Below are 26,768 nucleotides of genomic sequence, written 5' to 3' on the forward strand. Positions count from 1 at the left end.
TGCTGACCTTTAAAGCCTCGGTCCTATATACCTGAAGGAGCGTCTCCACCCCCATTGTTCAGCCCGGACACTGAGGTCCAGCGCCGAGGGCCTTCTGGCGGTTCCCTCACTGCGAGAAGCAAAGCTACAGGGAACCAGGCAGAGGGCCTTCTTGGTAGTGGCGCCTGCCCTGTGGAACGCCCTTCCATCAGAGGTCAAGGAGATAAACAACTACCGGTACCTGACATTTAGAAAACACCTAAAGGCAGCCCTGTTTAGGGAAGTTTTTAATCTGTGACATTTTAATGTATTTTGCTATTTGTTGGAAGCCGCCCAGAGTGGCGGGGGAAACCCAGCCAGATTGGGGGGGGGGTTAATAATAATAATAATAATAATAATAATAATAATAATAATAATAAATAATTTCCTCCATGCCTTGACCAATTGGTAGGGGGTGCCACTGTTGTAAATTCTGATTCCTACCCTTTCAATGGCCCTTGACATTTAGCTAGTTCTGTTTGGTTTCAAAAGGAGTCAACTTGCTGCCACGATTGTGTCAATTTGGTTCTCTAGGTTTGTGCTTCCGCATAGAGACTGTTCCAGCGGACCTTCCACAGGAGTAGCTTTGCTAGTCTGTGGCAGCAAAAACAACAGAGAATCTTGTGCAACATTAAAGACTAACCTATTTATTATGGCAGTTTTTGTGGTCTAGAGTCCAATTCATCCGATGCATGAATTTCAGATAAATCTGCTTGGGAACTCTTATCTAAAAAAAAACATCAATTTGTGTCAAGTTACTGCAATGCCTGTATTCTGGACATTTCTTGGTAGCATAGTAAAACTTTGACTTTTCCCTCTTTTTCTTAAAAAGAGATTAAAGGGAACTATTGAATTATTTTGACTTCAGCAATCTACTGATCTCCTGTTTAAAGTAATACTGTAATAGACTATGCTTTCTGAACCTCCACCCCTGTGGTATAACCCCCCCACCCTCCCCTTAGTATCTGGCCTCTGTTAGTTTACACAGCTCTCCTCTGCTCCTTGAGAGAAAGAAAGTGTTCAGAGAGAAGGGAGGTGGGGAAGAGAAAATGTTAGCTTTTTTTTTGGTCAAGAGAGCAGTTATTTAGTGCATTCATTTGAACTGTTGAAATATTTAATCAACACAAAAGATTGACTGTGTGCTGCCTGGAGGCAGCATTTTACAGCATTTGGGAAATATATATTAAAAAACAACAGGAAAAAGGCAGGTCAAACCTTAGCATTCTCTCGGGGCGGATCTGAGCCCCAACTGCAGTATAGCAATGAACTTGTGGGAAGGTTTGGTGTCCTTCGACCATATATGTAACATGACATGCACATGTATTTATTTTCTTACTTTTACCTTCATATCTATCTAGATCAGGGTGGTCCAAAAAGCATGACCCAAGGGCTGCATGTGGCCTTCGGGGCCCTTTTTTGCAGCCTTTGATGCCCCCCCCTGCTGCCTTCCAAAAGCAAGGTAAGGAGGCAACAGCATTTGGAAAGGAGGCTGGAGTGCTCTGACAGGGCCTAGAGTCCCCCCCCCAAGCCTATGAAAAGTTGGCCTGTCTTTATTTAGATGGTTGCCTTATCTTAGAGAGGCATCCCAGTCGTCTTCACTTGCCATGATATTTGTGGAGGGCAGTTACACCACTCTGGTATTTTAAATTACATTCAATAATTCCTCAAAGACACTTACATTTCTGGTTATTTTATGAAATCTACAAAAAAAAAACGCAAGGAAAGCTCTTATAACATACTGAGACCTGCAATTTAATCTTCCATAGATCCAAACAGCCTTTGAAACTTGCTGTGATATCCCCGACCCCAGGAAGAGGCTTGCGAGGGCACTGCCAGTCTGTGTTTGTCTTCCTTCTTAAAACCCATTTCTTCCATGAATACCTCGTTTACATCTAAAATGGAAGTCTCTGAATGTGTAGATGCCTTTGGTCACCTTAAGCATTTATTATCCTTGCCTTTCTCTTTCTCTCTGTTCTCCATTTCCACATATTGAACTGTAAGCTCCTTGAGACAGAGAACTGTCTCTTTTGCTAATCACATAAAATGCCATATATTAGTGGCTCTATATAAATGAATGCACCGTCGTCATCATTTTCTTCGTCTATACTGTGCCACCAATGTGCTGGTTGGAACTGGTGGTCTTTTGGTACCCTTTAGTCCTCTTAATCAATTTGTACGATCTAAAGAAGTACTTATTTCTCTTCATGATTCCTCCAGTGAAAGGCTTGATTGTTTTTGGACGTTCTTGAATGCTATGTTTCAGCCCACGGCAAAGCGTGCAGAAATAATTTTTAAGAAATAAATGGCTCGGCTCCAAATTTTCAAGAGGTATTAGAAACCTCTTCTGGGGCCTTATTTTTCAACATTGTTATGAAAGAGTTTTAAATCAGAGATTAAAGGGCAGCCGAGATTAATCTCCACTAGAGTTAAGAGAAGATTTCAGTTCAGGGATGTCTGGAGACCTCAGGGAAATGTTGGCTTAGCCTTAGACCAAAGAGTGTGGAGTTGGGGGGATTACTATAAGGATCCTATTAGGCTGAACTTGTCACTTGCTTCACTCCCAGCAAACCTGTTTGATGTACAGTATACTGTTGCATGCCACCCCAATCTCCGAGCGGTTCAAGATTCCATGGGTTCCAGGGTTCGTTTTTTTCTGGAATGAGGGACAGTGGAGACTGTGGTGTCTTTATGATATATGGCTTATTTACATATACAACCTGAGTCTACGATGGAGGGGCTCACAGCATTAACACCCCAGAGGGTCTTGCTTCTCCTATAGCCAAAGCCTTGTATTCTACCAGAAATCAGGCATGGGTCTGTTTCTCAGCTGCCAAGCCTGCAGCTTCTGGCTCACACGCCTGAACTCAGCTTTGGCTATTGTTTTTCTAGCTACCAGACAGTTGAGGGCCTCGGCCCAGTATACCTGAAGAAGCTTCTCAAGCCCCATCGTTCAGCTGGGACACTGAGGTCCAGCTCCAAGGGCCTTCTGGCGGTTCCCTCACAAGTGAGGTTACAGGGAACCAGGCAGAGGGCCTTCTTGGTGGTGGCGCCCGCCCTGTGGAATGCCCTCCCATCAGATGTCAAGGAAATAAACAGCTTCCTGACTTTTAGAAGACATTTGAAGGCAGCCCTGTTTAGGGACGTTTTAAATGTTTGATGTTTTATCGTGTTTTTAATAGTCTGTTGGGAGCTGCCCAGAGTGCCTGGGGAAACCCAGCCAGATGGGCGGGGTATTAATAAATAATAATTATTATTATTTAGGGCCACCCATTTTGTTCTGGCACAGATTCACTTCCTTTGTTACCTTAACGACCCATACTTAGGTCACTATCAAGAAACTTTGATTGGCTATTCCAGCAATTGGATGCTTGTTGGATCCAGGGATTAGAAGGGGCTCAGGCATGCAGTCGACCCTCTCTCCAACTCAATGCCTGTTTTCTTGCTGTCTCTGCATGCTTGTTAAATTTCTGTTCCAAAACCTGCCAAAGTGTGCCTAGTGTTTTGCAGAGTACAAGAGGATATGTCCATCCACCAAGGAGCTTACAACCTACAATCCGACACACAGGAAACAGCAGGGTACACACAGAATGAATGAATTGTTACATGTGCTTAAGCTTAGATACAGGCTAGGATTCAGTAGGGCATGGGAAATGGGGAAATAAACCAAAGATTTAATAGAAAATGTGGTAGGTGAAGAGACTTTTGCTACCCTTCACTTGTAAAACAAGCCTTTTAAGGAGACATCTTTCTGCGTCTGTATTGACATTGTTTTTAAAATTTACCTCCTTTGGAGGTAAGGGCAGGATATAAATTAATAATAATAATAATAATAATAATAATAATAATAATACATTTGAGAAGACCTATCTAATGTCAAGGTCCAATAAAGGTGGCGTGGTAAAAATAGCAAAAACTGTGCTGTGGACAGGAGGAAGCAAAATGGGCTTGTGGTTTCGTTCCCATGTGTTGGAAAGAATTTATGTGTGTCCTCAAACTGCCTCTTGTAAAAAGTAATAGTAGCGATGTTGACCCATATCTCTATCAGTCCAAAACCTTTATAAGGGCAACCAAAATGTTACAAAATAGTGTGCAATTTTTCAAGTTCCCCAAAATTCTTCATCAAGTTAGCTGGCAAACAAAAAGAAGAGAAGGGAAGAGGAAAGAAGGCAAACGGTGAAATCATTGTGGTGTTATGAGATCACTATTAGTCAGCTGGTGTCTTTGGCGAATGGTCCATTAAAATGTGTTAATGCAAGTTGCTAAGAGTGGTCACTCTTTGCAGTTCAGATCTTGCTCCAGGTTCCCTGGAAAGTGGTTAACTTCAGTGGGAAATGGGTGTACCTTGTCTCTAGTGTACACACATGTGCAAATGCATGCAAATGAACTGTGAAGCTGAGGTCTGTACTGTATTTTGAAACTGTTAGTGTTGTAGGGTAAGCCAGTTTCTGTTTTCCTGGTATCTTTTAGCAACGAGCACCTTTCGTAAGAGCGGAAATGAATAGTACCGGTATGTACTGTAGGTGGAGTAGACTCGTCTTCAGCACTGTTTAATATTGGTGGGGGTGGGCAGGGGGAGCACCCAGACGCTAATCTTTGATTTCAGGAAAAGGGTACAGTATTAACAAGTATGTCAGTGTTTCCTCTGCACTATATTGGAGGCTATGTTCATATCTTCATAACATGCCAGACTCGTCAACCTTGCAAGCAGCCGCCTTGTATGAGGCACCCTTGGGCCATCTCTCTTTCACAGCCTCCTTTGTAAAAACAGGTCAGGAGGGAGTTCGTGGGCAACAGCTTCCAAGAAAGCTGGATAAATAACAGACAAGCTGTAAACAGTGAGGCCTTAGCTGTAGAAACATACACACACACCCCAGCTTTACCTAAATACAGGAAAGTGCTTGTATGCAGGAAAAGAGGGTGTGTTTCAGAGGGTGCACAGAGAGGTTACTGAGAAAGGTGACAGAGATGCTTTCTACACTGGGCTCAAGGCCTTTGCTGTGCCCACAAGAGCTGCCTTGATTCCTGTAGAAAAATAAATCACTGAGGGCTCAGCCCCTTTTCAGAAAGCTTGTGGATCCACTTCTCTTCAACTGGAGAAAGAAAGCTGGAGAAAGATTTGGAAGGCACCCTTCTTGCTAGAAAGGGTGTTTTGGGTTGTCCTCAAGAGGGCCATGCAGACAAAATGGTGACTCTTCCTCTTAAGACTCTATATTAATAGTTTCCATGGCTTTGGGTTCCTGATCTTTTAAACTCTTACTAGCCACAGTGAGGTAAATTGGGGGTACCATTGAATTGGGGTGTTGATGAGCCCCAGATCCTTTGCCCCTTTCACTCCTGAGAGCCAGTGTGGTGTAGTGGTTAAGAGCGGTAGACTCGTAATCTGGGGAACCAGGTTCGCGTCTCCGCTCCTCCACATGCAGCTGCTGGGTGACCTTGGGCTAGTCACACTTCTCTGAAGTCTCTCAGCCCCACCCACCTCACAGGGTGTCTGTTGTGGGGGGGGAGGGGAAAGGAGATTGTTAGCCGCTTTGAGACTCCTTCGGGTAGTGATAAAGCGGGATATCAAATCCAAACTCTTCTTCTTCTTCTTCCTTGCTTGCAGATCAACCATAAAGTTCAGTGCAGATGAGTCCCTACCCACATGCTATCTTAATTTGCCAAAAAACAGTTTTTTTACATTAACATACATATGCAAATTTGTGTTCTGAGTCCAGAGTGCATTATGCCCCATATGTCAGAACAGAACATTCCTTCACCTTTAATGGCAGTGGTGTTGCTAGGGTCTTAACCACCACTGCCATTAAGGGTAAAGGAACGAGCTCTGGCATATGGGGTATAATGCACTAGGACAATTCCTTTGCAACCATCATTGAATGAACAGGGGAAGTTCACAGTAATTCCCCAGTAATATGGCTTGAATCACAATTAAAGTATCAGTATCAAATACTGTACTTTTTCACATCGCACATAATGAAACAATGGAATTCGCCGCCTCAAGCCCACCAACTTAGAATACATTAAATGAGGGTTAGACAGATTCATGGAATGTAAGGCAGTCAGAGGCATAGCTTGCAAGTCTCCCGTTTTTCGCGGGAAACCCCCGTATTTTGTTACCGTTTCCCGCTGTTATCCCGAATGGATTTATATCCTGTAAAACCCACGGATTTGGAATGCAGCTCCTGCTGATGGCCATGTCCCGGCTCCCTGCACATGCGCAAAAGCGATTTCTGGTGCTCAGACATGCAGACACGGGCAGCCCGGCACCAGAAGTCGCTTCTGTGCATGTCTGGACATGTGTAGAAGCGACTTCCAGTGCCGCACCGCTGCTGATCCCGGATTTTTCAATCCGGGAGTTGGAGGGTATGGTCAGAGGCTACCAGGTATGGTGGCTATATTCTGCCTCCACAGCACAGTCATACCTTGGAAGTCGGAGGGAATCTGTTCTGGAAGTCCATTTGACTTCCAAAACGTTCAGAAACCAAAGCCAACCAGAAGCTGTGGAAGCCCCATTGGACGTTCAGGTTCCAAAGAACGTTCACAAACCGGAACACACACTCCCAGGTTTGCGGCATTTGGGCGCCAAAACATCCAAGTACCAAGGCGTTTGGGATCCAAGGTACGAGTGCATACCAGTTGCTGGTAATCACAACTAGACATCTCGTTGGCCACTGTGAGAACAGGATGCTGGATTAGATGAGCCATTGATGTGATCCAGCAGTGTTCTTCTTTTGATCTTAATGCCCTATGTTAGGAGTGGGCTTCATAATGGATTGTCCAATAATGTAACATTCCTTCTTTGAGCAGTTCTGTTCTGCTGCAGGAGTATTTATCCAACATAAGTTCTAAGAAAGACATAGAATCATAGAACTGTAGCATTGGAAGGGACTGTGAGCGTCATCTAGTCCCACCCCCTGCAGTTCATGAATCTTTTGTCCAAAGATGCATCCTGATTGCTTGGGGTGGGGGGCATAGCTGCCAAGTCTCCCGTTTTCCCCGGGAAATCCCCGTTTTTCCAGCTGTTCCTAGCTGAAAAAATGGATTTTTTTTTGTTTTCCCCCGGTTTATTCTGGCGTGGCGGCCATCTTGGAACTGGGCGGAGCATGCTCAGAAGCGACTTTTGATGCTGCTCTGCCCAGTTCCAAAATGGCTGTAGTGCGACTTCTGACGCGGTGGCCATTTTGGAACTGGGCAAAGCAGCATCAAAAGTCACTCCTGAGCATGCTCCGCCCAGTTCCAAAATGGCGGCAGCGCTACTTCCGGTCTGCTATTTCCGGCCTGGTCCCTTATTTCTCTGACAGCAACTTGGCAGGTATGGTGGGGGGGAGGAAGGACAAGCCACATACATTCCACAAGAGAATAAGACAAGAAGTAGGAAAAGTGCACTAAAGAGGACAGGCAGCTGTGTAGGACCTCAGGGATTTCCATCACTTGGTGTCCAAATAGCTCCATTGTCAGTTACCAGCAGTGGCGTCACTTACTGGCTAAAAATACTGGAAGCCGAAAACAGGCAGGCTGCCTCATCTCACAGAAATCACACTGAAAGGTACCTGCACATTTTGCTGCATAACTTTCTTTCTAGGAGGGCTAGAGACTTATTTTTTAACAATGAAAGTTCAGAGTCTTGCGCTGTGGGCCTCGTACACCTCTACCCACCTTTTAGTGTCCCTGACCAGGAGGGAGTGTCATGCTCAGTGCACCTCTTAGGTAGGTTCTGGTCTTTCCAGGATAAAGATTACCTCACCACGCCAGTGCATACTTTTGTAACTTCTAGGGCCAACAACTATAATACACTAAATATGAAGCTGACCTTCATCTCTCCTTGGAGGCTGCTTCCTGGTGCAGAGAGCATATTGGATATGTTATGTGTCAATTGCACTGGCTGCCTGTGTGCTTTGAGGTCTAATTAAAGGTCCTATTTTGACCTTAAAAGCCCTTTGCAACCCCAGACCCATCTATATACGGGATTGATTCTCCCAGTTTCAGCCCATGTGCCAGTTGGGGCAAGCAAATCAGGCCCTAGTCTGTGTGCCTTGAGAAGCTGCCTGTATTGCTTTTTTAATTTTTAAAAAATACATTTTTATTTTGTATTGCTGGTATTTAAGTTTTGCGAGCTCCTTTGAACATTTGGAAACGGTATAAAATGTTTTCAAAATAAATATTATTCCTATGTTAGGCTAGATGGCTGTGGCTGAGAGAGAGCAGTTCATCTAAGGCCACTTTGGGAGATTAATGCTGACCTCATAATTCAATGAGGAACCTCCTTGCTTGTGGCTAGTGGAACTCTTTACTGTTATCCTAACACTCCAAATATCCATGCAAGACACAGAACCTACAGCCTCCAAGCACTGTAGCCTTTTTGTACGCCTCTTATAAAATTAATTTGCATCATTGCCAGGTTCAGAAACATTAATTTGGACTGACATTGTTGCAAGCAAGTTTCCTCAAGTATGGTTGCTTGTGAAATTATGGATGAATGTGGGCTAATTCCTAAAGCAATAGATCTTTCTTGCTGAAGTTCTCCTAAGAAAAATGAAACAGCAGCATTCTTTGCTCCGTTTATAGAGTACATCTTTGGAAATAAGCACTGGATAATTTTTTTTTTGTCTCACATTTGAGTATTTTGCTCCGGCAGCTGTCAGTTGGAGTTCAAAATCAATCACAGAAAATGCTACTCGAGATGGGGAATTGGTGGTCTGTAGCTGGAACAAGAAGGAGTGACTCTTGAGGCCAACAAATGGTAGCCGAGTCCCATTATTGGGGGAAATAATGGGTGGGTGTGGGTGGGTCAGAAGGGTTCTTGGACTTAGCAACATAGCTGCCAAGTTATCCCTTATTTTAAGGGATTTTCCCTTATGCTGAATAGGCTTCCTCACGAGAAAAGGGAAAACTTGGCAGCTATGCTTAGCAAATTCCTTCACAGCTGTTTGTGGTTTTGTGTGTGAGAACACTTTTTGCAGCTGTTGGATCCCTCTTGCTGCTTCATTTTTGTCTTCATGCCCTGGGTCTTTGTAGTAGTGTTGCTGTTCTCCACCCTCACCCCAGTAAATTTCTGTTTTGCATGGTGGCATTTTGGGGTGGAGTCTTTCCCAGTCTCCATAACAGCATTGTTGAGAGAAGTTTAGTGGTTTTTGTGGCTAACAGAATGGACAGGAAATCTCACAAGTGATGCTGCAGCTCAAGGTACCAGTGCCATCATTTTGGTTCTTGATTAATACAAATATCTAGATCAGTAGCCTAAGTTCTAATTAGTCCAGATGTTAGCAATTGGGTATGACTTCACTATCCATTGACTGTTAATCCCCCCCTGCATATAGTTGTGCTTCTATCTGCCATGGTTAATAAGCGTTGATAGACCTAAATTCAGTGTATTTATCTAATCTTCTAAAAATATGTTTCTACATTCATAGCATCGTATGGATTCATAGCATCGTGTGTCTGCTCTTTTGAAGAAGTGGCTTTTTCAAATGTATTTGTTCTGCAAAACAAGCCTCGCAAAACAAGCCTTTCCATTTAACTAGATGACCTTCAGATCTTTTGTGTTTTCAGAATACAGTACTCTAAACGCCAAAGTGATAGCATCGTCTGTTTATCATTTAGTCTTATTTATAATGCTATTTGTAAGCTGGCAACCCCTGAGAAGAATATTGCAGGGTTATTCTGCTCTAAACTAGTAAAAGTAACATTGTCTGGAAGTACCTTGCTCATTCCTGGGCATTCACAAGGAGGTTGATGGAAGTTTGTAATAATAATAATAATAATAATAATAATAATATATTATTATTATTTATACCCCGCCCATCTGGCTGGGTTTCCTAGCCTTGCACACTGTTGTACAAAATTCTCAAGAGGAGTTTAACCTTGAATTCTCTTAGCCATATACAATATGTTGTGGCTATGCAACAAGAGCAACTCTTTTTACATGTGGAGCATAGAATCATAGAACCTTAGAGTTGGAAGGGATCCTGAGGGTCATCTAGTCCAACCCCTGCAATGCAGGAATCTCAGCTAAAGCATCCATGACAGATGGCCATCCAACCTGTTTTAAAACTTCCAAGGAAGGAGGGTCCACCACTTCTTGTGGGAGTCTGTTCCACTGCTGAACATTGTCAGAAAGTTTTAATGTCAGAAAGTTTTCCCCGAATGTTTAGTTGGAATCTCCTTTCTTGCAACTTGAAGCCATTGGTTCAAGTCCCACCCTCCAGACCAGGAGAAAACAAGCATGCTCCCTCCTCCATGTGACAGCCCTTAAGATATTTGAAGATGGCTATCATATCTCCTCCCAGTCTCCTCTTTTCCAGGCTAAACATACCCAGCTCCTTCAAGCGCTCTTCAAAAGGCTTTATTTCCAGACCTTGGTTGTCCTTCTCTGCACATGTTCCAGCTTGTCAACATCCTTCTTAAATTGTGGTGCCCAGAATTGGACACAGTACAGTGGAACCTCAGTTGTTGAATGCTTCGGAAGTCGAACGTTTTGGCTTTTGAACGCCGACAACCCAGAAGTGAATTCTTCCCGTTGCTCCATTTTTTCAATGGATTTTGCAGACTGCGTCTCGGTTGTCAAACATTTCGGAAGCCGAACGGTCCTCTGGAACGGATTACGTTTGACAACCGAGGTTCCACTGTATTCCAAGTGTGGTCTGACTAAGGCAGAATAGAGTGGTACTATTAATTCCCTTGATTTGGACACTCTACTTCTGTTGATGCTGAAGAGGGTAAGGAGAACAAGGAATCTGGAAATTTTAGTCACTGCCCTTAATAGGAAAAGATTGGGAAGCCTCCTGCAAGGAAGATTGTCATGTGAGTTTTGTCTGCATGGCAGTGCTTCAAGAGACAAAAATCAAGTGTGAAAGAGAAGCCAGGAAGGGCGGGTGAGGAAAAATTATCAACTGAGTCACCACTGATAAGGCACTCTGCTGCTTTCCTCTCTGTCAGAGTCTAAAGCGGTATTAAGTGTGCTGTTCAGAGAGAACATCACTGGAATGCTAATCACATTAAAACGGCGTGACTGGTAGGGAAGGCAAAGGAGAAGAAAAAGCTCGTTACTAACTCCAGATGGCTTGAAAAGCGCAACCCACTGCTGCTAAGAGATGCTCAATTAGCAATTACAGTATTCCTTTTAATCAGGAATGGCGTTGAGTTGTGCTGCTGGGGGAAGCTTTGGAGGTGCTGAGTAAGGCTGGCATTGGCATTTTGTGGTTTTGCTTATCGCACATTCCACATTCACAAATAATATTCTAGTGCCTTATTGAATTGCCTCCTTGCCACACTTGCCCTGTTTTATTTTGGTCCATCTTGAATTCCCCTTTGCTAGCTCCTCTTCGCTTTTAGAGTTGCTGCTCACCTTATTCTGAACACTGCATATTCCACTAAAGATAATTTATCATACATTAGCTGCTTCCCCATCCACCCCTTCCCTCTGAGCTGTCAAAAACAACAACCAGTACACTAGTGCACAAAATCTCAACAGGGATTAAACCTGGGGTCCCCAAACTTAGCGCACAATCACGCGGCAGGCCAGAGGGCACTCCCATACGCATGCTCACACACTATTTCCTGCGCACTTCCGGGTTGGAGGAGTGCCGGAAATAGCTTGTGCGCATGCGCATGCGCCTCCTCTGACCCGGAAGTGCGCCGGAAATGACGCTTGCACATGCGCACAAGCTATTTCCGGCGCCTGTGCCGGTGAGAGCGGGCGATGGCAGGGGGGGTGCCGGGGGCTGCATAAATGAGCCTCGTGGGCTGCATCCGGCTCGCAGGCCTTAGTTTGGGGAAGCCTGGATTAAACTCTATACTCAATGGAATTGGCATTCCTTAATTGTGCATTTTCACCTTCCCCAGAAAGGTGACAGAACAGCTGATCCTTCAACTAACCCCCACTCTCCACCCCTACCCTGACTCCCAAAGTCACTGTAAAGCAGGCATAGGCAAACTCAGCCTTCCAGCTGTTTTGGGACTACAACTTCCATCATCCCTAGCTAACAGGACCAGTGGTCAGGGATGATGGGAGTTGTATGTTGGAAAAACACTCTTGGCGCGACGACATCCTCCCCAATGCTCGGGAGTGTCTTTCCATGGCCCTCTCTGGTTGGCATGTCCCTTCAGTCCAGAGCACCAGTAATATGTGACTCTTAACTCATGAAAAGAGCAAGCAGGTTTTTCAGCATCTTGTAGCGAGAAGAAAGACTCATCTGTAGTTCTAAAACTACTTTTATTAACAAGCTATATACAGAGACTCCATAAATCACGTCTGTGTTCTCCGAACACCAGTACAGAACTGCGACACAGCAGAAGTGAAACTGAACACTTACAATAACAATCCCAGAAGGAAGAGATAAGACTGTCTTCCGTTCTCACACTCTCAGACACTCATGTTATTTATACCAAACACACCAATCCTTGCTGAAGCAGCAAAGGACAGCCAAAATCCTAACATTGTAGTCCCAAAACATCTGGAGGGCCGAGTTTGCCTATGCCTGCTTTAAAGGCAAGAATGAATGGGTTGTAAACTATGGGCAGGAGCGTGTGTATTCCATAGTAAACAGAGCAAAGTTTTGTGCCAAGGTAACCCAAACTAAAACAAAGCCAAATCTGAAATTCATGACCTCCGTGAAGTCTGCACATTTGTGCCCTTGTCCTTATTTTGCAAAAATTATTCTGGTTCTGCTACTTAAAAGAAAAAGAAAAAAAGATCTAAAATCAGCAAGCCCTAGGCTCAGTGGTTTAGACCACAGCGCCAACAGTGTCCCTATTCCTATACTGTACATAAAGGTAAAGGTAAAGGGACCCCTGACCATTAGGTCCAGTCGTGACCGACTCTGGGGTTGCACGCTCATCTCGCATTATTGGCCGAGGGAGCCAGCGTATAGCTTCCAGGTCATGTGGCCAGCATGACAAAGCCGCTTCTGGCAAACCAGAGCAGCACATGGAAACGCCGTTTACCTTCCCGCTGTAGCGGTTCCTATTTATCTACTTGCATTTTGACGTGCTTTCGAACTGCTAGGTTGGCAGGAGCTGGGACCAAGCAACGGGAGCTCACCCTGTCTCAGGGATTCGAACCGCCGACCTTCTGATCAGCAAGCCCTAGGCTCAGTGGTTTAACCACAGCGCCACCTGGGTCCCTCCCATACTGTACATAACTTCACCTAAATAATACCATCTCCCAACAGCTCTTTCTGTTTGCCCCTATCTGTAAGAATGCTTTGTAAATCTAAATATATGTTAAGACTAGCAATGGTTTATTAAACCATTTCTATACTACTTTACATTTTTTAAACAAAAAAAAATTAAGTGGTCCATCTATCTAATTTTTATTCTGTTCCTTTTCTTGAGAGTTCAGGATGGCATACTGTACAGTGTTACCCCCTTGTATCCTGTGAGAGAGGTTAACATAAGTGCAACCAGCTCAAGGTCAGCAAGTAAACTTTGTCTTGGAGTGAGGGTTTTGAACGCTGGTCTCACTGTTAATCCAACGCACTAGCCTTGCCTTTTCCAACAAAGTGCCCTCCAGGCTGGAGACGGTAGGAGTTGTAGCCCAAAACATCTGTGCGGGTAGCAGGTTGGAGAAGGCTGGCCTGGCCACTACAACACCTTTGCACTTCTCCCATGGGGAAGTGGAGATGGGTTGAGAGGCTTCTGATTGGTTGTGGGATCCCTAACCATGCTAATCTCTGAGCTTTTGTCCTTTCTGCTTCCCCTTGTTCCTTGTGCTCCTATTGCCCATTTTCAAGGGTGCCTTCAATTTGTCCCCCAGAGCAGCAGCATACACTGGGCAATTACCTATAGATGCCCCAGGTTCCCCTTCCTCTTCCAGATTCTACTTTCTCCTCTGCCTATCAGGGATTGCATCTGAATATCACCGACACCAGTAGAATAACCTGCAGCATTCTAACTGTACTTTTATATCTCTATGTGTGTATTTGAAGCCAGAAACAAGGGAGGGGGAATTTGGTTGTGTTGCTGCTGCGCCAGTGAAAAATGAGTGCCTTCTTATGTAGGTGTCAACTAATGACACCAGCTGGGAATGCTAATGGGGGCCCAGCAGGCAGAACTTGTTTGCTTTCCAGCAAATAATCAAACCTGACACTAGCAAGGGAGACATCAGTAGGTTCCTGGGAGGGTATCTCCTTGCTCATTCCCCTGCCTAGAATATCTGCCTTGGACTGAATGAGGAGGTGGAGTTTAGCAAAGCCCAGGACTTAAGAGGACTTGTTTCCTGTATTAGTTGGAGGCAGTGTTGATAGTATTGACTTACCCCATTAAAGGTAAAGGTAAAGGGACCCCTGACCATTAGGTCCAGTCGTGACCGACTCTGGGGTTGCGCGCTCATCTCGTATTATTGGCCGAGGGAGCCAGCGTATAGCTTCCAGGTCATGTGGCCAGCATGACAAAGCCGCTTCTGGCAAACCAGAACAGCACATGGAAACGCCAAGGAAACCTTGGTTCTCTTCTCCTCCACTCACCCTTAGGCCATAAATAAGTAGGGGAATTTGGAAAAGCTTGTAGAAATATTTGCTGGCTAGTAACTATTGTGGATTTATTTGTAAGTTTGGCTGATAATTTTTTCTTCTTGTTGTCTTGGAATACCTTGGGGGGAAATCACATTTTAAGTTGAGCCAGCTCCCCTGTTTCTGCAATTAATTTTCCTACTATCATCTACTATTAGCCACTCTGATGAGAGCAGTGTCTGCTGAAGGTTGTGGAATAGAAATTAAACAAAAAAGCAAATGGGACAGAGGCTTTGGCTTGCAGATTAACACAAAAAAACTGGTCCTTCCAAATCAAACCAAGTCGGAATCTCGGACTATCAAAATCATCATATATTAGCTCAGTCATGGAGATCATCATTGACCATTCCCCAAGTTGGCGAGGCTCATTTGAGAATAAGAACCTTTAGTGTCATGGGCCCAGTATTGTAGAATACTCTGCTAATAGATATTTAGCAGGCACATTCTGTTTCAACTTTTAAATGCTTGCTGAAAACTCTTCTGTTCTGTCAGGCTTATGCAGGCCATTATGCGTGCATGATTCCCTCAATAGTTTGCTAATTTCTAATTTTAACATTTTAATATGTTTTGTACGGCATGGTTTTATGGGCAATTGTTGTAAACAGCTCTTTTAAAAAAGAATAGCTGTACAGAAATATAATAGAGAGAGAGAGAGAGAGAGAGAGAGACAGACAGACAGACAGACAGACAGACAGACAGACAGACAGACAGACAGACAAAAACAAACAAGGTGGGCCCCTTCTCCTCCTTGCTGCAGCATTGAGCTGCTCTGGATAAAAGGCAAAGCATCTCTCAAGTCCTGTGTGCAGAGACAGGAAAATGCTACAGGTGGGGAGGAAAGGAGAGAGCTCTACCTAAATCCTTAGGAGATTCCAAGAGACTGAAAGTCAAGAGGAAAGGCCCTGTTGGAGTGGAGAGAAATGCCAGCCTTTTGAGTCTGTTGGAGAGAGAGGGCAGAAACAAAATTCAGCAGCTGCACAGAAACTGGTGCTGAGGAGACCTTTTGCCATCGACTGCAAAGGCACTGTCATCTGAGCAGAAGATTGCCAGCCAAGTCTCGTGTCTGTGAGGTGTGTCTGCCATCAGGGGAAAGCAGCCAGCTGGGCCCAGCTGCTACAAGACAGAAGCAACAGCAACTACAGCCAAGGCCATGAATGAGTGTGCACACCCATACAATTTCTCGCTCTGCAGAATGTTGTAAAAGTGAACAACAACTGGCATCATCATCATCTCCTCGTTTTCGGTCGTCATACTATGGCATCCACAAGATGGAGTTAATGGCAGACGGGGGCTAACTCAAGGTTTGCAGAAATCTATAGGTGAAGCCTTAAGGGCAGAACTCCCAAAATAGTTCATTAAGGAGGACTTGGTGTGCTCAGCAGTCGCCACAGAATACTGATGGACAGGGGTGTGGAATGGAATGCAGAGGAATCACTAGATTCTGGAACATCACCAGCCCTACACTGCAACATTTTCCTGCCGATTCTACAGGCAGTGGCCAATTTAGTCGCGTCCAATTGTTGTGCGATCACCAAGGCGTGGGTCCTTTTGGATCCTGAAGAGGGCAGAATGGGGGTAGAACAGGGTGGAATGGGGCTTATATGTGCTCTGCTGACATGCATAGAGTCCGAGAATGTAATCCCGTGTCACCACCTGTACTTTTTATACTCTGTGATTTTAAACAATAAACACATTTGTAAAGTTGGGTTATTAGTCAGAAGCAGTAATTTAGATGTACAACAACAACAAAACCGTTTATTGTGAGGACCCTGCCTGTACACAAATATCAACACATCAGTAATAAAAAATGTTAAAATTCATTACATACTATCCCAACAAAACCTTCATCCCACAAAACAGAAAGAGAAACAGAAGGAAATAATTTAGATGTAGTCAGTGCTATTTTTTTTCTAGAAAAAGAGGTGCCAGAACTCACCCTGAATGCCTCCCTTGTTCTCTTATACAGTGGTGCCTCGCAAGACGAATTTAATTCGTTCCGCGAGTCAATTCATTTTGCGAAAAATTCATCTTGTGAATCACAGTTTCCCCATAGGAATGCATTGAAATTTCTTTTTTTGCCCATAGGAACGCATTAATTAAGTTTCAATGCATTCCTATGGGAAACCGCGATTCGCAAGACGAATTTTTCACAAAACGAATTCATCTTGTGAGTCACCATCAGATCGCAAGACGCATTCGTCTTGCGAAAAATTCGTCTTGCAGGGCATTCGTCTTGCGAGGTACCACTGTAATGGCAATGGTGCCTACCTGAGAGGTGCCAGAACTGAGTGCCAGTGAGTTCCAGCAGAATAAAGCCCTGGGTGTAGTTATGTTCTTTGGTAACTGATACACCATACTAATGTTTGCTTATCCTAATGCTGATTTATTCGTTCGAAATAAATCTAATCCATATTGTGAAGTGTGGTTGAAGTAGGTGCTGTAAAAATTTTGATACACACCCAGGGAAGTATTGAGAACCAAAGTTCTTACACCTTACATAAAGGGAATCATTCCTGGGCAACTTGCCTTGCCTGTTTTTACAAAGTGGTACAGTAATGGTAGAAGGGGACGACAGAGGATGAGATGGTTGGACAGTGTTCTCGAAGCTACGAACATGAGTCTGACCAAACTGCGGGAGGCAGTGGAAGACAGGAGTGCCTGGCGTGCTATGGTCCATGGGGTCACGAAGAGTCGGACACAACTAAACAACTAAACAACAAACAACAACAGTAATGGTACAGTGTGTGTGTGTGAGGGGCAGGTGGCCATTTGTATGTCTTGCGCTCTGGCACATGACCAGCCTCATAACACTATGTAACCCAGTAAATAGTACTGGGTTAGGAGAATGCTGCTTACTTGTGGCTAGACTCGATGTTGCATCGGTGACCTATGGAATCTCTGATAACCTACCCAGATCGTATCTAGCAAGGCAGTTAACACCAACGTGGAAAATAACTGTAATCCATCTCCCTGTTGCCCGTCAGCTGGAGGAACACTTTGCCTCTCAATATTGCTGCGCAGCCGGACCCAGCCTTGTTTCCTTGACTGTACTAAGGCCGCAATGCTACTCTGGGACTTTGTACACACCAGAGTGCTGTTGTGCACATGGGTCAAACACATCTAATTTTTCCATGTGTGTGTGCTTTTGTGCATGTCCATCCACACCTGAGCACTTTTAAACTCTCAATAATTCCTGTCCACACTAGTGGGTGGTGTTTAATGGGATATATTGCTGTTGCTGTTCCTCCCCCAACTTCACATAGTATTTCCGCCACCTTCCCTGAGTTCCAGAAACCCGAGCTCCATTATGGCACAGGTATTTGTCTTATCTGTGGGTGGCCAATTTTCTATTTCTGTTTTTGAGGTATTAGTTTTCTTATCTATTAAACTTGTACAAAACAAAGTTAAAGAATAAAAAACCCACGTGTCATTGCTAAACACACCAAGGAGCACCTCTGGGACAAAAGTAGGGCATGTGGAATCTTTCCATGTTATCTGCAAATTGGGAAAATCTGAATTAAATGGAGGGAATGTGCAGGCTGTCACTGAGGGCTTATCAGGTGCACCAACTCCAGGGGGTTGAGGTGTCTTTGTCCCCCTCATAATCTCTGGGCAAGGGGCTGGGTCTCCTCAGTGTTGAGGGGGCGGAGGAGGCTCCTGGTGGTTGGCCTTTGAGACTGTCAACAACCTCCAGTTGCATGTGTGATGTGCATCGTCACGCATCCACCCCTCTGGGATGACCGTCTGATGAGCCCAGTGCACTGCTGCTGCTGCATGTGTGTGATGTCACATTTATGTGATGTCACACATGTGCAACAGGCCCCCACAGTGTTGGGCACAACTCGGCGACTCTGGGGCTTATCGACACTTCCTCTTGTTCTGCTGCTTCCCCCTGGGGAAAACTGCTCTTTAGCACTTAATCGGAGCAAAGGGCAGTTGGATTTTCTGCAGATTGATGTTTGCTCTGATTCAACGTTAAAGAGCGGGTTTCCCTCGAAAAGGAGCGGGGCATGGGGAAACCCACTCAGACCTATGCCTAGAAAGCGGGGGTCAAGCGGAAAACAGCTTGCACGTATGCTTCCTTCTAGGCACGGCACAAGCAGAAGTGTGGGTGAGCCCTTGAATGAGAGCAATGTCATTTGAAAAACACACACACACGAATTGCGTCAGATCTACTTTAAACTGCCAAGGGTCCAGTGCAGCGGTGGAGGAGGATGTACCCTGCCAGCTATGAGAGTTCTAGAAAGAAATAGTCCTGCTTTGGAAGGGGAGCATTTTTGCTTGTGCACTGCCCCAGGTTCAATCCCACACCTCTTGGGTTACAAAATCCAGGTGGCAGAGCTGGGAAATATATCTCCTTGGCCCATCCCAACTGAGGCTTCTTCAGCTGGGTTTCCAAATCGCAGGCTGCTCAGTTCAACAAGGCTTTCACTTCCTCTCGATAGGATACTATGCCGTGTCCTGCTTCAGCTGCATTTGAGAGCTTTCCAGGTTTCCTTCAAGAGCCTCCATTTGATGCTGGCATTGCTGTCAGGCCACTCTGACCTTTCAGAAGTGCTATTAGTTGCTCCGTCTTGGCCACTTTACCGGCTCGCAGTTTCTCTCGACAGGAAATGTTTACCTTGCATTTCCATTGTGCATAGAGAGACTTGTAAGCAATGGTAAAAATCATACAAGTTAACAGTAAAAGACAACAAAATACAGTACAATACAATACAATACAATGAAACGGCATAAAGCAGCAACAATAGTAAAAAGTGGCAGGGAAGCAGGTAGTAAAAGGTAAAGGGGCCCCTGACCATCAGGTCCTGTCGTGTCCGACTCTGGGGTTGCGGCGCTCATCTCGCTCTATAGGCCGAGGGAGCCGGCGTTTGTCTGCAGACAGCTTCCAGGTCATGTGGCCAGCATGACAAAGCTGCTTCTGGCGAACCAGAGCAGCGCACGGAAACGCCGTTTACCTTCCCTGCTGGAGCGGTCCCTATTTATCTACTTGCACTTTGATGTGCTTTCGAACTGCTAGGTGGGCAGGAGCTGGGACCGAGCAACGGGAGCTCACCCCGTTGCAGGGATTCGAACCGCTCACCTTCTGATCAGCAAGCCCTAGACTCTGTGGTTTAACCCACAACGCCACCTGGGTCCTACAGCACCACCTGGGTAAAAAGTGGCAGGTAAGCAGGTAGAACCAGCTTTAAAAACAAGGGCTGGCATGGTCACAGAGAAGGCTCTGCCCCATGTTCTTGGTAGTTGTGCCTTGGCTGACATCGGGATGTGGAAATGGGCCTCTGCAGCAGAATTTCAGGAGCAGAATTGATCCTGTAGGTATCCTGGGCATGTTTTTTCTGACACCACTGTTGTGTGTTTCCTGTTTTCCTGAGGAATGAGGAGTCCAAGAGCAGTGCAATGGGTTTTATTTTATATATGAACTAGGCCCTAAATGGAGTGGTCCTGTTTTGGACTGTAACCAGCCTGAAATAAGATCCATGCATCTTCAGGAGGGTGGGGAGGAAAGGAAAATAACACTTTTCTTTCCTCCTCCCCAATGTCAGCCTTCTCTTGCGATATAGCTCATGGAGAAGTCAAAATGCTAACCGAGAAATACGAGTTCAGCCTTTTTTTTGGCTGGGGAAGCAGTCTTGCAAACTCAGGTTCACAGTTACCAGTTTAATTTTAGATCTGCATCATTATTATTAATCTGGGCTTTTTTTTCAACCGGAACTTGCTGGAACTTTCAAGGTGGGCACCATTGCTATTATAAGAGAACAATGGAAGCGTTCATAGTGCGTTCCGGTACTTCTTTTTCTAGAAAAAGTCATCATCATCATTATTAATTATTAATTATTATTTCTGTTCCTCCTAAAAAAGTTCAGGGCACCAGGTGTCGAAATAGTAAAACAATACTATCAAAAGTAAAACCATATTTAAAATATATAAAAAACATGCAAAACAGTCACGTGCCCTCACATCAAGGAAAACCTTCTGACAGTAAGAACTGTTAGACAGTGGAACAGTCTCCCTCGGTAGGTTGTGGACTCTCCTTCCTTGGAGATTTTAAAACAGAGGTTGCATGGTTGTCTGTCATGGATGCTTTAGCTGAGATTATTGCATTCCAGGGGCTTGGACTAGATGACTCTTGGGGTCCCTTTCAACTCTATGATTCTTTGAATTAACAATGGGCTCATCCAGACTTCCGCTTGTCCTGCCGCTTTCCCCAGGGAAAACCGACTCTTGGTGTCTATTGGCTTTTCCGTGGATTGACGTTTGCTCCGATTCAGCGCTAAAGAGCGTGTTTTCCCCGGGGAAAGTGGCAAGGCAAATGGGAAAACCTCCCAGGCCTGCGCTTCTTATGCACGCGACAAACAGAAATGTGGACAAGCCCAATTCCAAAGTTGGCAGTATCAACTATTGAACGCTTGAGTGAACAGAGCTGTTTCTAAGTTCTAACTGGATGTTAAGAATGAGGGACACAGATACAGCTCACCAGTGGAACAGGGAACTGGCTCTAATAAGACTGTGCCACAAGTCAACACCAACCAGGGAACCACCCTTGGTGGCACTGCCAAGAAGCCTTTGCTTGCCAATCTTGGGACCTAAACTGATTGACACTGGAGGAAGCACTGTTTTTTGTACTTGAATTGTACTGCATAGCTGCCAAGTCCAAATCGTAAAGATCTGGGATCGGCAGCGCACGCATGACCGGAAGTTGCGTGACGCAACTTCCGGTGGCGCTTCGCCCTTCTATGGGCACCAGAAAATGGCGGCGCCAGTGCCGGAAGTCGCTTCCGTGCATGACCGAAAACACGTAAAAGCAACTTCCGGCGCCGGCGCCGCCATTTTCTGATGCCCATAGAAGGGCGAAGCGCCACCGGAAGTCGCGTCACGCAACTTCCGGTCATGCGCGGAAGCGACTTCCGGCGCCACCATTTTCTGGTGCCCATAGAAGGGCAAAGCGGCACCAGAAAAATGGCCGCCGAGAAGAAGCGAATTTAAGGGACAATGCCGGGATTTTTCGCCAAACGGGAGACCGCCGGGAAACGGTGAGAAAAAAAGGGGTTTTCCCGGCGGATACAGGATACTTGGCAGCTATGTTGTACTGACACCTTGAATTGAGCCCGCTAGCTCACTTGCAACCACTGTAGTGCTTTCAGGACCAGTGGAAAGCTTTTGTATAAATGTTTTAAATAAGTAAATATCCCAACCCCAAGAAACCTCAGCCTTGTTCCTCAAGATAGATTGGGCAGGAGGCAAGTCGCTTAAGGACTCTCTGTACAGCACCTAGCATAGTGTTGATGCTGATTAGTGTGTGTTTATAGAAGTAGGTAAGTGAGCCTCTAAGATGAGCTGGGCTAAAGGTGAGGAGTGCTGAGAAATATTATCACTATCAGTGAGAGCAAGGTGGAGAGTAGAACTTTAAAAAGCCCTGAGTCATACATTTTAACGCCCATCTAATCATTTCTGGATTGATGTGCCGGTCACCAATGAAGGTCACACATCTTTATTATGCTGATGAGAGCAAGCCAACTCCGGCAGGTTCCAAGTGAGCTGATTGCCGTCTTGCAGGAGGTCTGAGAGATTTAATTTCGGGAGTGAAGTGTGTGTACGTATTCTTGTAGCAGCTGAGCCAGAGCATTTGCAGGAGCCCAGCTTGCATGGTTGGCTAAATCAGGTTGCACGCCCACCGTCTATTTTAAGCATCAAATGGCGTGGATGTTGGGAAGTGCGCCAGCGCCATCAATTGTAAAAGTACTGTAGCAATCAAAAGGTTCTGTCAACAGAAGTGCTTGCAGTTGGCTGCATTCCTGGCAGGAGGAAGGAGGCTTCAGCCCAACTGTTCCTTGTCTCCTTAGCTGAAAGAAATGCTAAGTCATATTTGTGTTTATGGGTGACAGTCACATACTGTGAATGGTTTGCAAACACCCTTATGGTTTCATAAGTGGAATTTGAGTTTTGCCCCCAAATTTACATTTTGCAGCTTTGGAAGTGACTTCAGCAGGGTTTTCTGAGCTGATTCGTGATAATCCACCCCTGCTTCAGTTAACCTAGGTTCTTGCGAACACACGGTATGCATCAACGTTTTGTACTCATTTCAGAAACAAAAGCTCACACCTTTTTTTTTTTTTAAAAAAATGAAGCTCTATTCTATACCAGTAAGCCCTCTTTTATCAGCTGTGTGTTTATTATATGAGACCTTTGCATCTTCAGATTAGCTTGCTTTTCTCACGAAAATAACATTGGGCAGATCACTTGTTGTGGAAATAGTAGCATTAATAGTAGTCAATTACTGCTAGTAATTGTTGTTAGCACTTGTCTGTCTCAAGAGACAATGGAGTGCGCCTCCGGGGGTGAAGTCAAACCATTGTGTTAGCGGGTACGGAGGTCCAGATGACAAGACTCCCTTCTTGGCCTCACTGATATGGTCCAAAGGAAAGCAGAGCAATATATTTGGCACCAGCTTGCATGCAGGAGCTTGCATGCTGGAAAGAGGCCATCCAACCGTCTTAGGGACTCCACCCTAGACTTGTGTAGGGTTTACTCCTCAATCTTTGCTTCTCCTGAATATATCCTGCAAGGCACCAGAGGTTTAGGATCAGGAGTTTTCCTTCTCCTAGATGGGTTGCCTTCCTAGGTTGATGAGCCCCACCTGCCCCTCACTTCCATCTGCTGCATATCACTAATGTGTCCATTTTAGAGATTTAGGAAGAGAGGTCAAGAGCAAAAAAAATGGTGCAAAGTTCCAGTATGTTTTGGACTCTCTGCTGAAGAAGGAATGAACCTGTGGCATTTGCTTCCGTAATATGTTAAATAGGAGTAGTTTGCCATCGCTAAATATAAGACTAGAGGTGTGACGGCAGTGAATGTGTGTGAGGAGCTAAAGTCACGATCTCCTGTTTTATAAATCTGGTCTTGGTCCTGTGTTGGGGCTTGGGCGACAGTGTTTACAGGAGGGCAAGTCTTGCCCCAATTAGAAAATACGAAGACAGAGACCAGAGTTAATCTCTGACTCTGGCCTAATGGCTGGTCTGTTGCTGGGGGGCCCTTCCACCCCCACTGTCATTTATTGTGCTTAATGCAATAGTTTTTAATTCATTAATGTTGTTTATTGTAGATTTATGCAATAAATGAAGCAGTGAGATTTGTCAGGGCGAACATAACGGAGCTCCAAGTTAAAAGAACATAATAAAAATTCTAACAACAAAAATAAAAAGGCATAAAACCCGGTAAGATATTTAACGAACATTTATTCGTAAAAAGATCTGCATGGTGCAGGAAAAAGAAATATTTAACAAAATTTGTATACTGCTTGATTATAGTAAAACCTCTAAGCAGTTTACAAGAAATATTAAATTTTCAATAAGAATCAACGATCAAACTAGATAACCACCTAGGTGCTAGGTGTGCCACCTTGGGGAGAACATCTATGAAGAAGGTGACATGCCAAAAATGGAATTGTTCATGGATTGTAAACTCTGTTGAGAAAAAAATGTTTTTAACCTTCTGACAGGTAACAAGTTTGTGTCTGGTCTGCTGTAGCAGGCTGTATGTCATCTAGGGACCCCTGACCATTAGGTCCAGTCGTGACCGACTCTGGGGTTGCGCGCTCATCTCGCATTATTGGCCGAGGGAGCCGGCGTATAGCTTCCAGGTCATGTGACCAGCATGACAAAGCCACTTCTGGCAAACCAGAGCAGCACACGGAAATGCCGTTTACCTTCCCGCTGTAGCGGTTCCTGTTTATCAACTTGCATTTTGACGTGCTTTCGAATTGCTAGGTGGGCAGGAGCTGGGACCGAGCAACGGGAGCTCACCCCGTCACAGGGATTCGAACCGCTGACCTTCTGATCAGCAAGCCCTACGCTCAGTGGTTTAACCCACAGCGCCACCTGGGTCCCTGGGTATGTCATCTAGCATGCAGATTAAAGATAAATAAACCTTCTTTCCCTCTTTGGCAGCTTCCATAAGATACTCGTGCCTTTTGGTTTTTAGCTCTGCTGGGTTTATGTTTATTTTTTGCTCCTTTATGGTTTTCATTAGTAAAATTGAGAATTAATCACATTTGTTAAGCAACAGAGCACTTGCTGCTTCCAGTTAGTTACCGTAGATGAGTTGGTGAAATGTGGTGACGGCAGCAGGGAAGGCTTCCATATAAACCAGATTCAGCATTCATTTGTACATGTGTTACAGAACATAATGTGTTTGCCGATAAAACCTGTTGCTGTGAATTGAGGCCAAATATCTCGTAAGTAGAAAGCGTGTTTTCTCTCCTTCTCCCACCTAGTATAGGAGATAGATACGATCACGCTTCTCACCATGAAAGCTGGCAGCCAAGGCTGTTGTAGGTTGTTGTCACTTTTTATTTCCTGATTGGCAAGAATATATTTCCATAGCACGGAGCAGCAGCAGACCCGTGGGATGAAAATAAATCTACTAACTTTCTTTTGAGTGTTCGCAGCTCATTCTTCACCTGCTGTAGCAGCTTGACTTTGCAATAAATAAAAATACACATCAGAAAGTCTAATGCCGCAAATCAGTCACACATGGAGAGTGAAGGATTTCCTCCCAATGCAAATAGTAGCTCCAAAAGAGTGGTCTTTGAGAGGTCTGCAGCAGGTGATGAAATGGTTAAACTCCGCTTCCCAATCTGCTGTAGCCCTGATAATTATCAACCTACCGGTGGCTGGCTGCTATGTGCATTTTTTATGCCAAGATGCATTTAACTTTGTTGAGATCAGAAGCTTTCGTTGTAGTTTTAATAGGGACAGGGGTTCCAAAGAAGATGACTAAACTATTTAAGTATGCGTCAACAGCAACTAGAATATTATATGCACAGAAATGGAAAGAGCAGGTTTCAATGAAGGAAGAGTGGCTTTTGAAAGTAGAGGACTGTGCAAAAATGGCAAAGCTGACAGCGAAATGAAGATATCAAAACGAACTTTTTATAGAAGAATGGAGGCCTTTCGTGGACTATTGAAAAAAAAATACTATAGTCAAATGAAATCATGGGCAGGATTTGAGATAAAAGCAGTGGAAGAAAAATTAAACAATTGTAATAGAGATACTTTTTGTAATAAATAAAGATATACTGTAATGCAGTAGAAAAGATTTGAGTAAAGCATGGTGGGGTTGGGAAGTCATGAATCAGTGTAATGATTTGAGAAATGAAAAACAAATTGTACAGCAAAGGGCTCCTTTGTTGGTGAAAATAACCACCTAACTTAAATTCATTAAAGGTAGGTAGCCGTGTTAGTCTGCTGTAGTTGGAAAAAAAAATCCCTTCCAGTAGCACCTTAGAGACCAACTAAGTTTGTCATTGGTATGAGCTTTCGTGTGAAGTAGTAAAGGTGCCTCTGGACATGTGCAGAGTGTACACCTCCACACCCCCGCAACTCTGAATAACCACATGTGCACTTAAGCAAAGGCAAATGGGGCATACATTTCAAGTACATTTCCAAGCAGTTCAAGGGGTCTTAGTTTTTTTCTTGTGGCAAATATCCGCGTGTGACCTCAGGCGTGGCCTTCAGGGGATGACATGAGATGATTTTTCCCATCCATCTCCCTCTCTCTTATAGGTCTGATGTCAAGTGCATTCTGCGTGTTCTTGGCAGGCAAGCGATTGCTACGGTTACAAATGAGCACCAGTTGGCACCTGTTCTGCCTTGTAACCAAGTCTAAGGACTGTCGGTTTTTCTTGCAAGCACCTTAGCTCAAAACGTGGGACTTCTTGCAAGCAGCTTTGCCTGGGAAAGCTTCTCTGGCAGGGGTGAAAAAAGTGGTCACTGGTTTTTAGTTCGCCGTATTGGAACTTGCATGGGAGGAATTCCGATCGGCAAGACAAAAACACGTCAGGAAATCTTGACCAGACCTTTGCAATCAGGGTGCCAGCTCTTTCTCCCTGGCTGTCCTTTGCTTAGACGAAGCGAAGCAGGCAGAAGCAGTCAAGGGGTGGAAACGGTCAAATTTGGCATCGTTCACGGTAAGGCTTTGTCCTCCCGACACAATTAGGCTAAAGATACTGACACATCCCATCTTTTAAACGCTTGGCTTGAATCAACTGAGAAGTCTTATTTTAACAGCACCTCAGCTAGTCAAGAAATTGGCTATATTTTCCTTTGCTTCTTTTTTTCTCTTTCTTCCTTCAAGCTAAACGACCAGAAAAGTTGCCAGTTAAGAGTGCTGCTAAAAATAGAATTTAGGACCAGTTTTCTGTTCCGCTGGATTTTAGCATTACAGGGAGTTTTTGCTGAGGGTTGT

General features: G+C 44.7%; 1 protein-coding gene across 4 annotated transcripts in view; it reads left to right on the forward strand.

Moving 5' to 3' along the window:
* The window catches only part of ZNF385C (zinc finger protein 385C), a 166,324-nt gene that overhangs the window by 14,787 nt on the left and 124,769 nt on the right, over nt 1-26,768 (forward strand). For 2 of the 4 annotated variants that reach the window (XM_035134881.2, XM_035134882.2), the window contains exon 1: nt 24,251-26,490. The exons of 1 other annotated variant lie outside the window; for it this stretch is intronic. In XM_035134881.2, the coding sequence (XP_034990772.1) occupies nt 26,325-26,490 (166 nt within the window). In that variant the 5' untranslated portion in view covers nt 24,251-26,324. Of the gene's footprint in view, nt 1-24,250; nt 26,491-26,768 lie in introns of those variants that run through there. One more of the 4 variants, XM_035134883.2, reaches the window with a different exon arrangement.

Source organism: Zootoca vivipara, chromosome 13 (assembly GCF_963506605.1).
Source record: "Zootoca vivipara chromosome 13, rZooViv1.1, whole genome shotgun sequence".
In the NCBI taxonomy this organism is placed as follows: Eukaryota; Metazoa; Chordata; class Lepidosauria; order Squamata; family Lacertidae; genus Zootoca; species Zootoca vivipara.